The 12,046-nt window shown below is 41.3% G+C and overlaps 4 protein-coding genes and 1 long non-coding RNA gene across 6 annotated transcripts; 3 read left to right on the plus strand and 2 right to left on the minus strand.

The window, feature by feature from the left end:
• Nucleotides 1-54: 54 nt before the first annotated feature.
• Nucleotides 55-1,593, minus strand: LOC6647980. Its single transcript, XM_002069940.3, has 5 exons — nt 1,407-1,593; nt 844-1,334; nt 712-781; nt 350-652; nt 55-289 (listed from the first exon to the last, which is right to left on the minus strand). The coding sequence occupies exons 1-5, from the start codon at nt 1,591-1,593 to the stop codon at nt 96-98; spliced, it is 1,245 nt and encodes a 414-aa protein (XP_002069976.1). The 3' UTR covers nt 55-95.
• On the plus strand, nt 64-715 carry LOC124462125. Its single transcript, XR_006955401.1, has 4 exons — nt 64-129; nt 206-413; nt 492-572; nt 636-715. It is a non-coding gene; the product is annotated as an uncharacterized LOC124462125 (long non-coding RNA).
• Nucleotides 1,594-2,348: 755 nt separating the features above from the next.
• LOC6647653 (palmitoyltransferase ZDHHC16) lies at nt 2,349-4,395 on the plus strand. The gene is made up of 7 exons (XM_002069939.4): nt 2,349-2,573; nt 2,640-2,681; nt 2,749-2,854; nt 2,914-3,223; nt 3,279-3,490; nt 3,548-3,873; nt 3,935-4,395. The coding sequence occupies exons 1-7, from the start codon at nt 2,530-2,532 to the stop codon at nt 4,038-4,040; spliced, it is 1,146 nt and encodes a 381-aa protein (XP_002069975.3). The 5' UTR covers nt 2,349-2,529; the 3' UTR covers nt 4,041-4,395.
• Nucleotides 4,396-4,539: 144 nt separating this feature from the next.
• Nucleotides 4,540-7,258, plus strand: LOC6647652 (cilia- and flagella-associated protein 58). The gene is made up of 3 exons (XM_002069938.1): nt 4,540-4,852; nt 4,907-5,965; nt 6,021-7,258. The coding sequence occupies exons 1-3, from the start codon at nt 4,540-4,542 to the stop codon at nt 7,256-7,258; spliced, it is 2,610 nt and encodes an 869-aa protein (XP_002069974.1).
• LOC6647651 (cilia- and flagella-associated protein 58) lies at nt 7,228-10,299 on the minus strand. Of its 2 annotated transcripts, none has more exons than XM_002069937.3 (4): nt 9,683-10,299; nt 9,008-9,625; nt 8,631-8,947; nt 7,228-8,570 (listed from the first exon to the last, which is right to left on the minus strand). In XM_002069937.3, exons 1-4 carry the CDS (start codon nt 10,177-10,179, stop codon nt 7,303-7,305), a joined length of 2,700 nt encoding a protein of 899 aa, XP_002069973.2. In that variant the 5' UTR covers nt 10,180-10,299; the 3' UTR covers nt 7,228-7,302. The 2 variants fall into 2 exon arrangements, with proteins under 2 accessions (XP_002069973.2, XP_023034312.1); XM_023178544.2 differs by having other exon boundaries at nt 9,008-9,635; nt 9,683-9,751.
• Nucleotides 10,300-12,046: the final 1,747 nt, after the last annotated feature.

The raw sequence follows: 12,046 nt of genomic DNA on the forward strand, positions 1-12,046 counted from the left end.
TGGTCACACTGCGATCAGCTGATTCCCGCTTCACATTCAAAAAACAGATAAAAATGGGCGCAGATATTAATTTATTTCTTGCAAACTTATGTATTTCAGAAATCCAAGGCTCCGCGGTTATGTAACCAGGTGAGTATAGCACCAGCATGCTGCTTATATTTTGCGTTCGAATACATCCTCAATTTTAAATCATCTCCGTTTTCAGTTTCTGTCACAAAATCAGTGAGATTGGCGTCATTGGTGCGATCCAACAATAGAGGAGGGCATAGGACCAAAACTGTATGATATCCTGGAGAGAAATTATGGGGTCAGGAAAAAACAAAGCATTTGGAAGAAGTATCTATCATACCAACAAATCCGTATTTGTGGAGTTGCATGTGAAGAAATCGCAGACTGGGCAGCTTTTCCGTCGGGTACTTAAGTAGCGTCAAGTGTTCGATCAGCTGATCATGATAGTATTTTATAAAATAATCAAAATGATTCAATTTCAGTTGCAATTGAGGAGACCCGAGTAGGAAATAAATTAGATCCCAGGCTACACTCGTAATTTTTGGCAACTGGAGATCTACAAAGTAAGTCTCGGACGGCGCATTCGACTCTGCGTCATATCTAAACATAATATTATTCGTCCACAGGTCACCATGATTAATAGCTACAATGAAAAATGTGGTTTTAAGCAGCATCGCTCGATGGTTATTGCATTATTGTTACCATTAAAATCTTGCGGATCGGGATCGGCCATGTCGTGCACCAGATCAATAAGTTTTGGTTGAATTTTATGCTACAAGAGATTGAATGATTCTTGTGGATTTCATTTGATACATAACCACCAAAGAGACTCACCACAGCCGCGGTGTAGCTTTCATAGCCTTCGTACAAGGGTAGACACTTGAAGAGATAATTGCCAAAGGTTACATTTATGGGTCTAATGTCTTCTCTCATGCTGTCCCCATATTTGGGCTGCAGATAATATTGGGTATAAGGACCCTTCAATGCTATGCGCGCTGCTGATCCCGCATGCCACTGTGCCAATTTCTTGAGGACACTTAAGGTGTGTGCCATATCTAGTCCCTCCAAGCGATCAGCGTTCTTAAATCCACGAGGACCCAAATCCTCTAGTAGGACATAGTTATCCGGTGCATCGATTTCATAGCCTTTGGCGGCAAACTTCACGTCGAGACCTGCCTCACTATACATCTGCTCGATCTCTGGCACCACACTTAAAAATATATCTCTTTCGATTACAAACATGTTGTTCTTCTTTAAGATCTCGCGATACATTTCAAAATCGTGTGGAGTTTTCAGCATATAGCTTACTTTTTCAATCGACTGATCTAATTGTTAGAAAGAAATTGAGATACTCAAAACGCCACTTGCTCATTTGAGATAATTATGAAATGACTCACCCTTGAGTTCCACTTCAAAGAGTAGGCGCAACATAATTGTGGAGTAATTTTCACCAGGGTTAAGACCTGGAATGGCCTTGAAACATATAATTTTTTCAAATTGCTCATAATGCTGACGAAGCACATTTTCGAATAGTTCCTCCTTTAGCCAGATGGGCAATTGCACAACATCATTGTTTTCGGCCATTATCAATATGGGACAATGAGAAGAAGAGACACAGCAATAAACTTGGCTCAACCGTTACCTATTCCAGACTAATTGAGGCAAATGTTTGTTGGCCAAATACATACAAACGTTCAAACAACATATGAAGCTTTTAAAGCTCAGCGTAAATTCGCAAAGAATATACAAAGGAACTTTAACTTTCTGAACAAGGCAGATAATAAAGCGATCCCATCGATCAGAAAGAGTATTCAGGTTTCATCGTCTGCTATCAATGCGATTTCTGATTATTGATATTTGTCAAAGCTTTTTGGGAATTGTGTCCAAAACTAGCAAACAACATTCTACCTTTACATTTATTTATTTTTATGGTTGGATTGTTATTTCCTTTTTTACGTTAAGGTGAAGTTATGGGTTTTTCAAAGAGTCAAAGAAAAACTATTATTTTAAATGAATAATTTGGTTAGTTCATCATCCATTTCTTTTTTTGTTTTTTTTTTTTATATATTTATTATATGTAAACTGTAATAAATATGTATATGATTATAGAAAAGATATTGTTAAAAATGACTTACCAATGTTCATTTTCCAGTTGATTTAAGATTATTTGAAGAGTCAAAGAAGAGTAGAAGAGTCTACTCCTGATATTCAATATTTCTTGTATTTAGTATTAGTACATCAGAGTTAAAGTTAGATCTGTGGAAATTAAGAAATATCAATTCAAAATTTATTTGTAACGGATTGGCATGCCAATATTTTCCAACACTGATGTGCAGTTACTAATAATCAGCTGAGCGGTGTAAGCTAACAGACTTAAATTTGAGTCTCTGTTGGTGTTTTTCACGCGATTCAAAGTGTCGGAATATTCTATTTTTTGATATTTGCGAATTTTGTAGTGCAAAGGATAATAATAATTGGAGAAAAAGGCCTATGCCCTGCCTTTGAGTGGAATAGTTGAGAATGGCGCGAATTACATGGCGTGGAAGCAGCACACAAAGTCTCTTGTAAGGACAACCATCAAACAATGTGAAAACTATGAAAACATAAATTATTTGGGGTCTCTATTGCAGCTCAAGGTGGCGTCTTCAATGGTCCTATATGAAGCATTGCTGGTAACATATCATTTTCAGTATATTAAGGAATCGGTTTTTATTGAAATTTTCATCTATTTTCACTTAGGCACTCTCTAACATTTAATGCCCACATGAACTCCTCCTATGCCACAGATGTGTGCATGACACCAATATTTTGGATTGTGGATAACTACACTCACTGCCTGGGTCCGGTAAGAAAGATATTCTTAGGATTCGTGTGTATTACTGTATTATGCGGATTCTTTTGCAGTTTTTTGTGGTTGGCGTCGCTGCCCTTACCACCGCAGTTGTGAGCATTGCATATTGGATTGGCTTACCATTCTGGTGGGCAAAGAGCCAGTTGGCAACTATATTTTTACTCCTGGTGGGGAACTGGCTGTTGTTAAACGTGATATTCCACTATGTAATGGCTGTGATAACGCCGGCCGGTTATCCACCGGAGGGTGTTTCTCTAGTCGAGGCTGTGAGCATGTGTGCAAAATGCATTAGTCCGAAGCCTCCGAGGACTCATCATTGCTCAGTGTGCAATCGATGTATATTAAAAATGGATCATCACTGTCGTAAGATTTTGAAAAGATAATCAAATTCTTGCCTTACATATGCTTGGTCTTCCAGCTTGGTTAAATAACTGTGTTGGCTATGGCAATCATCGGTACTTCTTCCTTTACATGCTGTATACTACTGTGGGCTGCCTGTTCCTCATTGTATTCGGCCTGGAGATTGGTCACAAGTATCTTTGGTTAGACCATGGCGACAACTGGACGGAGTTAGAGCCCCTGGAGGGACAGCCAGTTAAATTTAACTTAAGTGGACATATTATTCCTGTGGTAAACAAATCGAAGTGGGTTACATGATCTATATTTTTCAACATTGACATCTTGTAGACACATCCCCATGAATACGATGAATTCGTGTTGCCGCCTGCCATACACAATCTGCCCACACCTCAGCTTGACACGGATGCCCCGTCCACAGGTCGACGACGTGCCTTGTGGTTCATGGCCTTTACTTTGGTTTCTGTCGTCTTGGCTCTAGGCACGTTAAGCTTCTGGCATGCCAAGCTAATTACTCGTGGCGAAACCAGTGTGGAGGCGCACATAAATCAAGCCGAGGCTAAACGATTACTCCAACAGCAACGTGTCTATATAAATCCCTATAATTTTGGTGGCAAAAAGAACTGGAAGCTCTTTCTGGGTCTGGTTCGAGGCAGGTGAGTACATCACATTTTATTTTCAATGCATATACTGAAAGCTTATCTCGATTACATATAGGTCGTTTTTCCGGACAGTTCTACTGCCTTCCTGGCACAAGCCCGATGGCACTGGCCTGAGTTTTCACACTGTCCATGATGCTCCATTCGAAGACGAGTGGCCATAGCCGTAACTTAACTGATTAGCTTATTTAAAACTTTTGTGATTCAAAACCTAGCAATTTCTAGTCTTAAGTTTAAGGTGGACATTCTTAATTTCCCTAGAGTTTACCAAAAGACTCTTAAAAAAGCTCAAAATGGAAAAGTTCTCATAAAACTCAATATAAAATCTAGATTTTTAGCCATCAGCAATCCATAGTTTTTACAACAACGAAAAAGTTGCAACATTCCATTAAATCTTCCTTAGAATTTCTAACAAGTGTATTTATTATTTTAAGTATAAATATTTGCTTCTAATGTTACCATAGGCACAAAAAGGCTAACAATAAATGAACTTGTCTATAGACATTCAAGTGAACTGAACCTGTTGCCTTAATATTATTAAACGTTGTCATGGTTGACGGTTTGTGCCGGTATGACAACTTGTTGTCAGGATAAAATATACAAATTTTGGTTTGTTCAATAAAATACAACTTATCCAATTGAGAAGAGAACGAAAAATCAAAGATGTCGAAAGCATCTGGATCCGAAGATGAACCTCTGGTGCCAGATGATTTTGATGATGATTATTACCGAGAACTGGGTGACAAGATACCCGAGGCGACCAAGGCGCTGCGTCAAAAAGATACACCAAATAATGCCGACAATGTGCAACGTCTGCTAATCTGTGGCACTCGCTATAAAAATGATTTGCGGTTAGAGCAGTCACGCTGTGAAGAGCTAAGGCAGGAGATCGAAGGACTTCACGGTCGCTTGGAGAATGCAGCACGGGTAAGCAAACTTGATTTGGCAACCATCGAAGAGCTACGAGGAGTAATAGGTAAATATGCAGAGCCTGGCAAGGCAAAGTAATCGTACAAATCATTATTGACAGAGGGAGCCTGGAAGCAGAAAGATGCCGCCCAAATACGAGAACAAACAGCCCAGGATGAGGTGCTTAGTTTGCGTGAGAAACTGGATGAATCCGAGCAGATGGTGGTCCACTTAAACGAGAAGCGTTTGGCCATGAGTAGTAAACGAGATGATGGCAAGGAACGTGAACGTCTCAACAATGAAATAAAGGATTTGAATAAGCGTTTGCAATTGCAAAGAACCTACTCGGCAGAAGTGGAGGCTACCATAGAAGGACTAGAGGGCAAGAATAAAGAGCTCCTAAAACTGCTAGATGAAACTTCGGCCGATGCCTGCAATTTAAAGCGCAAAAGTGACAGCCTCACCAAGGAACTAAGCAGCATGAAAACTGACGAGGCCCGCTACCAGGAACAAATCGCCCAAATGAAATCCGCCAACGAGCATCTCACCAAAATTAAGGTCCGTCAGAATCTACAGATTCTATCGTTGAAAACGAATCTGGAGCATCTGAATACACAGCACAACGCCACTAACAATAAGTTGGCAAAGATCACAGTGGATCTAGAGTACACGGTGCAGGAGCGGGACAAGAACAAGCGTGCTCTCAATCAGCGTATTAATCTGCTAAAGTTGCGCGAAGACGAACTAATCAAGATACGCCAGGACAATGGAAAACTTGCCAAATCCCAGGAAACAATTGCCCGTAAATATGCAGGCCTGGATGAGTCCAAGCGTGAGGTCGAGCAAGACAATATTCGACTCAGGACTCAACTAGGCACCCAGGACAAGGAATTGGAGTCTATGCGACGCGTCGTTCATCATTTTGAGAAGAACAACGAGCAATTGACCAAAGAGCGGGACTCTCTAAGGCGTAATCTACAGGCTGAACACCAGGCGGCCGAACAGAGCAGCGCTTTACATCAGGAGTCGCAGCATGAGGTTCGGGCTCTCAAGGACACCATCAGTAATATGGATTTGAAAATGAAGAAACTCAACGAAGACATGTCCAAGTTGAAAAAAGAAAAGACAAAAAAGCTTGAAGAAATTCAGCACTGGATCGACAAGATCGATGCCCTGCAGAGTAAGTCAAAATCCCTTTTATTTGGTCGTCTGATATTTACTTGTTCTTTCTTTAGATGAAATGCACTTGAAAGAAAATTATGAGATCGAATTGAAGCGCACTATAAGTGATTTGGAAACGAAATGCGCCAAGTTTCAGCAGCAACACGATGTCCTAGTTACCGAACGACAAGGACTACAACGCAATCTTCAGGCCGCCGACGAGGAAAGGCAAAAGCTACGCGACCATACAGTGAATCTCCAAGCCGTGATTGAGAAACTCAAGGGAAAGATTGGTTATCGTGATGCGGAATTGGGTAAACTGCAGCTGCAAATCGATCGAATGGAAAAGGAACGTCGATTGCTTCGCAACGATGTGCGACATGCCCAGCTGGGACAGCAGCATACCAAGGCAGAACTGTTGGACAAACGGAAGGAGAATGATCGTCATGCAAGATCGTTGCAGGAAGACGAACAGCGGCTGGCGCGCATGGGTCGGGAAGTGGACAATTTAATAAACGAGAAGAACACAATAAGTGCGTCATTAACCAAGCGAAATGAGGAATACGATCGCTTGCGGCATAATCTAGAAAATTTGCAAACGGCTCACGATCAGGCGGAACGCCAGTGTGGTCAATATCAAGATGATATACGCCTAATGGGCGTGGAGATAAAAAATTTACGCACAGAGCGTGATGTTTTGCGAGCGGATCGCGAGAGTGCTGCCGATCTGCGACAGGAACTGCTTCAAATGCACCGAATGCTCAATCAGGAACGAATCAAGGCTCGTGCCCTTCAGGACGAAATGGTCACACCGATGAATGTTCATCGCTGGCGTCTGTTGAGTGGCAGAGATCCAGAGAAAATGGACCTCCTTGATAAAATACAAATACTCCGAAAGCAACTGCTGGCTCAAAGTGTCAGTTCTATGGAGCAAGAGCGGGCCCTGAATGAAGCCCAACAACTGTATGCAGCATTGAAAGAGTTTATGCTAAAGCTACCCAGTCACAAAGTGCAAGCAGAATTGAACCGGGTTAAGGCATCGCTCAGTGCCAGGGATCGCAAGATGAAAGTTCTCAAGGCCGAACTGAGTGTTAAAGAGGCCGATGAAAAATCCAACCTCGTCCAGCTGGAGGAGATGCGAACTAATCTTTCTCAGACAAAGGTACAACTGCTGGAGGAGAAGAAACGAAAGCAGAAATTGCTAGAGGAACGTATGATTTTAGAACAAATGCAATCCCAGTGCTACTCGGCACCATCCCAATTGCCAAGAACTTTGGGAGCTGGGTTTAAAATGGTTAGCACCTTAATATAATCAGATAAAATAATAATAACAATAAAATAAAACCTAACTATTTGCTATTTGGCACGAATATAATTGGGCATTTTCTCACAGGCCTCAACCGAGCTGGAGCTTTCAAACACTTCCTTCGTACACTGGTCCAGATTAACCAGATCCATCCAGGCTTTATCTTTGAGCTTCTGCTGTTTATGGCACTGACATTTCTTCCTTTGCAGGACATGTCTCTGTGGATTCTCATGTTGTTCCCTCAGCGTCTGCTGGTACCTCTCGATCAGGCAATTTCGGGTCTTTACGTCGATCTCTGTTATCCTCAACTCAGCAGTTAATGCCTTCACCCGGCGGCGCTGTTGCCTATTGATACGCTGCTGATCGGACAGAGCTTGCGCCATGCCAGGATCCGGCATGTTTTTCATTTGCTGTTTAAGGGTGTTGTACAATTGATGAGAATCCTGCAATCGTTGCTCCATATTCGTACGCTCGACATTAAGGCGAATGTTGCGTTTAAGAAGCAACTGAATTTTTCGGATGAGCTCATAGCGACGGGGATCCCTGCCCAGTAGAATGCGCCAACGATGAATGCGACAGGGGCGGGACAACTCCTCCGAGTAGGCAGTCACTCGGAGGCGCTCCTGATTAAGTTCACGCTCCAAGCGTACGATTTCGTGCCGTAAATTGGCCGTGTTATCGACTGCACGTCGCATGCACTCCCGGGACATGCTCAAATTGGTTATCTCCAATTTAAGCAGGCGGATATCCTCGATGCGCTTGTTGTACTGAGCCGTTCCGCTATCGATGGCGAACTGCATCATTGCGACCTTTTCACGCAATACAAGCAGCTCGTCATTTCGGCGAACCATTTGCAGTCCAACCAGCGTCTTTTCCTTAGTTGTCTCTTCGAGAGTGCAGGAGATGTGCTTGAAACGCTTTTCATCCTCTTCGACGGTGTGTTGTGACTGCACCAAACGCAGTTTCAGCTCACGCAAATCGTCGCGAGTGGCGTTCAAGAGACGCTCCTTAAGATGGATCTCATTCTCTCTCTGTTTCATGCTGCTATTCAGTTGGTCGATTTGATTGCGCAATGCCGTGATGTCCTTCTCGTTTATCGACAGCTCACTGGTTAATTGATTGATCTGATGGTTCAATTTGCCTGTGACACCCTGAAGATTCTGACGATCTCGAGAGCACACTTCCAAGTTCTTGAGCAGCATCATTTTCTCTGAGTGTACAAGTTCCATTTGCTTCTTAACGTTGTGAAAGTCCTGCTGTTTTTGTTGGAGGCTCTCTTGAATTTCGACCAATCGTTCGGTCTTATTCTGCACAGCCTCTGCATGAGAATTTTAAAGTAAAATGTGAATAAGGTTTTTAAGGTACTCAAACTACTTGCCTTCTAATGTTTCTATTTGTTTATTTAGCTCTTGGGCCTCTTGAACAAGCTCCAACTTTTCTCGTGTTATCTTCTGGAGTCTGCCCTCCTTCTCATCCAGGGCATTGTTCGCTCGACTTAGGTCTACTTGTACATTCTGCATTTGGTTGCGAAGGATGGCCATATCATGACGCAATCCGGCCACTATACCGCCGAGCCGCGTTACATCGTGACGCACCTTTTCGCGACTGATTTTCATTTCTTCCTTTTGGCGACTAGCTTCTTCCACATTTTTATTGGCCACCATGAGCTTTTTTCCTATTGCCGTAAGCTCATTCCTGCGATGCAAGAGACAAGAACGATGCCATTCAATAGTAGATTTCATAAAATGAACTTACCGCAAGACCAACAACTGTTCATTCAAATCAGAATTCTTCTTGGCTACCTGGTGGAAACGACGCCCTAATAAAACTGCTTCGTCAGCTTTCTTTTTGGCATCTCGTACGCCTGCACGATTTATTGCCTCAAGCTCAGTTCGCTCGTGTCTCAGACGCTCTGTAGTGTCCTCAAGCAATTGGTTGTCGTTGATAAGGCGATTCCGTTCTTCCTCCAGCCGATGAAGCGCTTTGGTTAAGGTGTAGTTTTCATTTGCCAGTCGATCGCGAACCTGTTTGTGTTTTTCATTGGCAGCCAGGCACGTCTGCAGTTCCTTTTGCACATGCTGGAGACCAAGAAGTCGGCTCTGGCCTTCAAGAATTTCCTTCTCTTGAACTTTTAGGCGCTCCTCAAAGCTGTCATTTAAGGCCTGTTGCTTGCGTTTTAAATTGTGTTTCTCCGACTCGACCATCTTGATTTGATTTTGCAATTTCATGATAGTCTCTTCATGCGTTCCAATTATAATTTCCAGGGATTGTGAATATTCTCGATTCAATTCTAGGCGCTTTTGATAATCAGCCAGTTCGGCGGCAAGGCGATCACGCTCTCGATAGACAATACTCCGGATGCGATGTTCCTTCCTGCGGATTACTGTAAGGATGAGTTAAGGATGGGTGAAACATCTCAGACCAACTTACTGTTGTCCATCTAGCAGCTCAACGGGCTTTTTATGATTCTCTTCTTGGTGTGCGATATTATACAATTGACCCTGTAAACGGGCCTCCCGTAAGTGTACCGCATCGGCAGTGCGCCAAGCCTCTGCTAGAGATTCCCGCAAATGCTCCATAACAGCATCCGACGTGGCTGTTGTTTTTAGGGCCAAGGCTATCTTTTCATCGGCGGTTTCCACTTTCTTCCGAATCTCTGCATGGGCGGAGGCTTCAACCACGTAATGGCTGTGCATTCTGGCCAACAAATCCACAAAAAGTTTCATCTTCCCTGTCACGAACGGATCGCGCGTTGATAGTTGATGGATTAGCCCGTAGGAAGCATCAAAAAAGGCTTCATCAACATCTTTAACCAGATCCACATCGGCCACTTCGATGCGATTTTCAAATAACTTTGAATTCGTTACATCCGAATGTATCTCAGATGGAACTTTATTTTTGCGCCCCGTCATCTTTTCGCGAACCATTGATACAAGCAAATCGGAAAATAAAAAGTAAACAAAGAACAAAAAAAAATGCAAAAAAAAAAAACAAAAACGAACAAAAAATCTAACAGAATGTAAACAGAGTCATGTATTTGTGTATACTGGATCTACATGATTCTGAAGTTTATCTCTAATCTAAATTTGCTTGTTCAATTTCTCTTGGTTTATATCTTCTGCATTTTCCTCAGTCTAGCTTTCACCATTTCATTGAATTGATGCACGAGGCTCGCCTAATTCACTTCAGATTCGAAACATGTAAATCTCATTAACACCAATTAACCTTAAAAGAAGCTCAAATAGATTGCCGGTGTGCGCTTGTGTGTGCGGAAGTGGAATTTCTATGGAATTCCTTGATACTGGCGTAAACTAATCACATAACCTTTTCCATAGGAGCGACTAGTTTCTTCAGCTTGTGGGCAATCAATCAAGCAGAGAATATCTACACTGAAAATAACGTACAACCTATTTAACCGAAAAGCTAAGTATTCGATTTTATGCGATTCAAAAGAACAAATCAAGTTTTGATTATTCCCTTTAAAGTAGTCGTCATTAAATTTTATGTGCTAATCGGATTAACTTTTATAAATGAATAGATTTTCTAGGTAGCCTATTATCGACAATTGATTGAAATTTAATTACTGGCTCTAGTTTAGACGAAGACAATATCTTACATTGCACAATAAGATGTAAATTGTATTAGAGTTAGCCAAGAACTATGTTTTCTTTGATAACAATCCAATTAAACAGACAGATTACTCTTTCAAGTCTATTTACAAGTGAGAAACTCAAACAAAAATTACTTTTATTTAATGTAGTGTGTAATTCTAGAAAGTCTTAAAGATAGCCATTATACAGGCCTTGAAGTCTCTTTCTCCTCTTTTCTTTATCAGACTTTTAAATCTGAAAAAAGAAACATTTACCTATAAAGCAAATTATACTATAGTAAGGCAGTGTGCAAAAAAATGTTTCTTTGATCACTAGCCAGACAATTAAATATGAAATATGAAAATGTGGTTAATGCATTTCCAACTAATTACAATTCAAACACACACACACACACACACATACAAGAAATCTTTGATTAATTTGTTGCGTTCATCAATTAATTTCTTTATGCAAAAGTAAAACCAAAACTTACGCTTCATTAAATGACAAAGTGATTTCTCTTAGGTGAGGGGAAAAAAACGATTGAAGAGGTGAAAAAGTTGTTGCCAACTCCAATACAAGTGCAAATGGCAAGCTCTATAAATCAATCGAGCATATTTGTTGCTTACTTTTTCTCAATAAACAGAGAAAGGAGACCTGCACACATGGCGTATGCTTATTTTGATATACTATAATATGGCATATAGAGGAGACAGTGATATCCTTTTCACCCCCCTCTCAAATACACACGCAGAGAGACACACTCAACTGGTAACCTATTTCTCATGCTGTCAAAACAAAGTCAAGCGGTAATTGACACATGTTGACTTTGGGGGTCCTTCTTATGTCTGTCGAGAGTGAATTTCCTGTTCCTTATTGAAGTTCGTTTTCTGCCGATTTTCGTTAAGTTGAGTTTAAATATAAACAGATTTTCTTATAGAATCGTGTTGATAGTTTCGCTTTGGAATTGATTCAGAGAAACGTTCATTAAAATCATTATGTTCCTCCATCCATTATGCAAGACTTCCAAAAAAAATCAGATTTACCGAATTAACACAACACATGAGGACGGTAAGTGAGAGGGCGGGGTGCAACTGAAGGGATAGATGAAACTGGTCTATAAAACCCAAAAACAACAAATGCGCATAAATTTATCATAATAAACATGCATAAATCGCGTTGAATATATAAACAGAGGAGCATG

The sequence above is a fragment of the Drosophila willistoni genome, chromosome 3R (assembly GCF_018902025.1).
Source record: "Drosophila willistoni isolate 14030-0811.24 chromosome 3R, UCI_dwil_1.1, whole genome shotgun sequence".
NCBI lineage: Eukaryota > Metazoa > Arthropoda > Insecta > Diptera > Drosophilidae > Drosophila > Drosophila willistoni.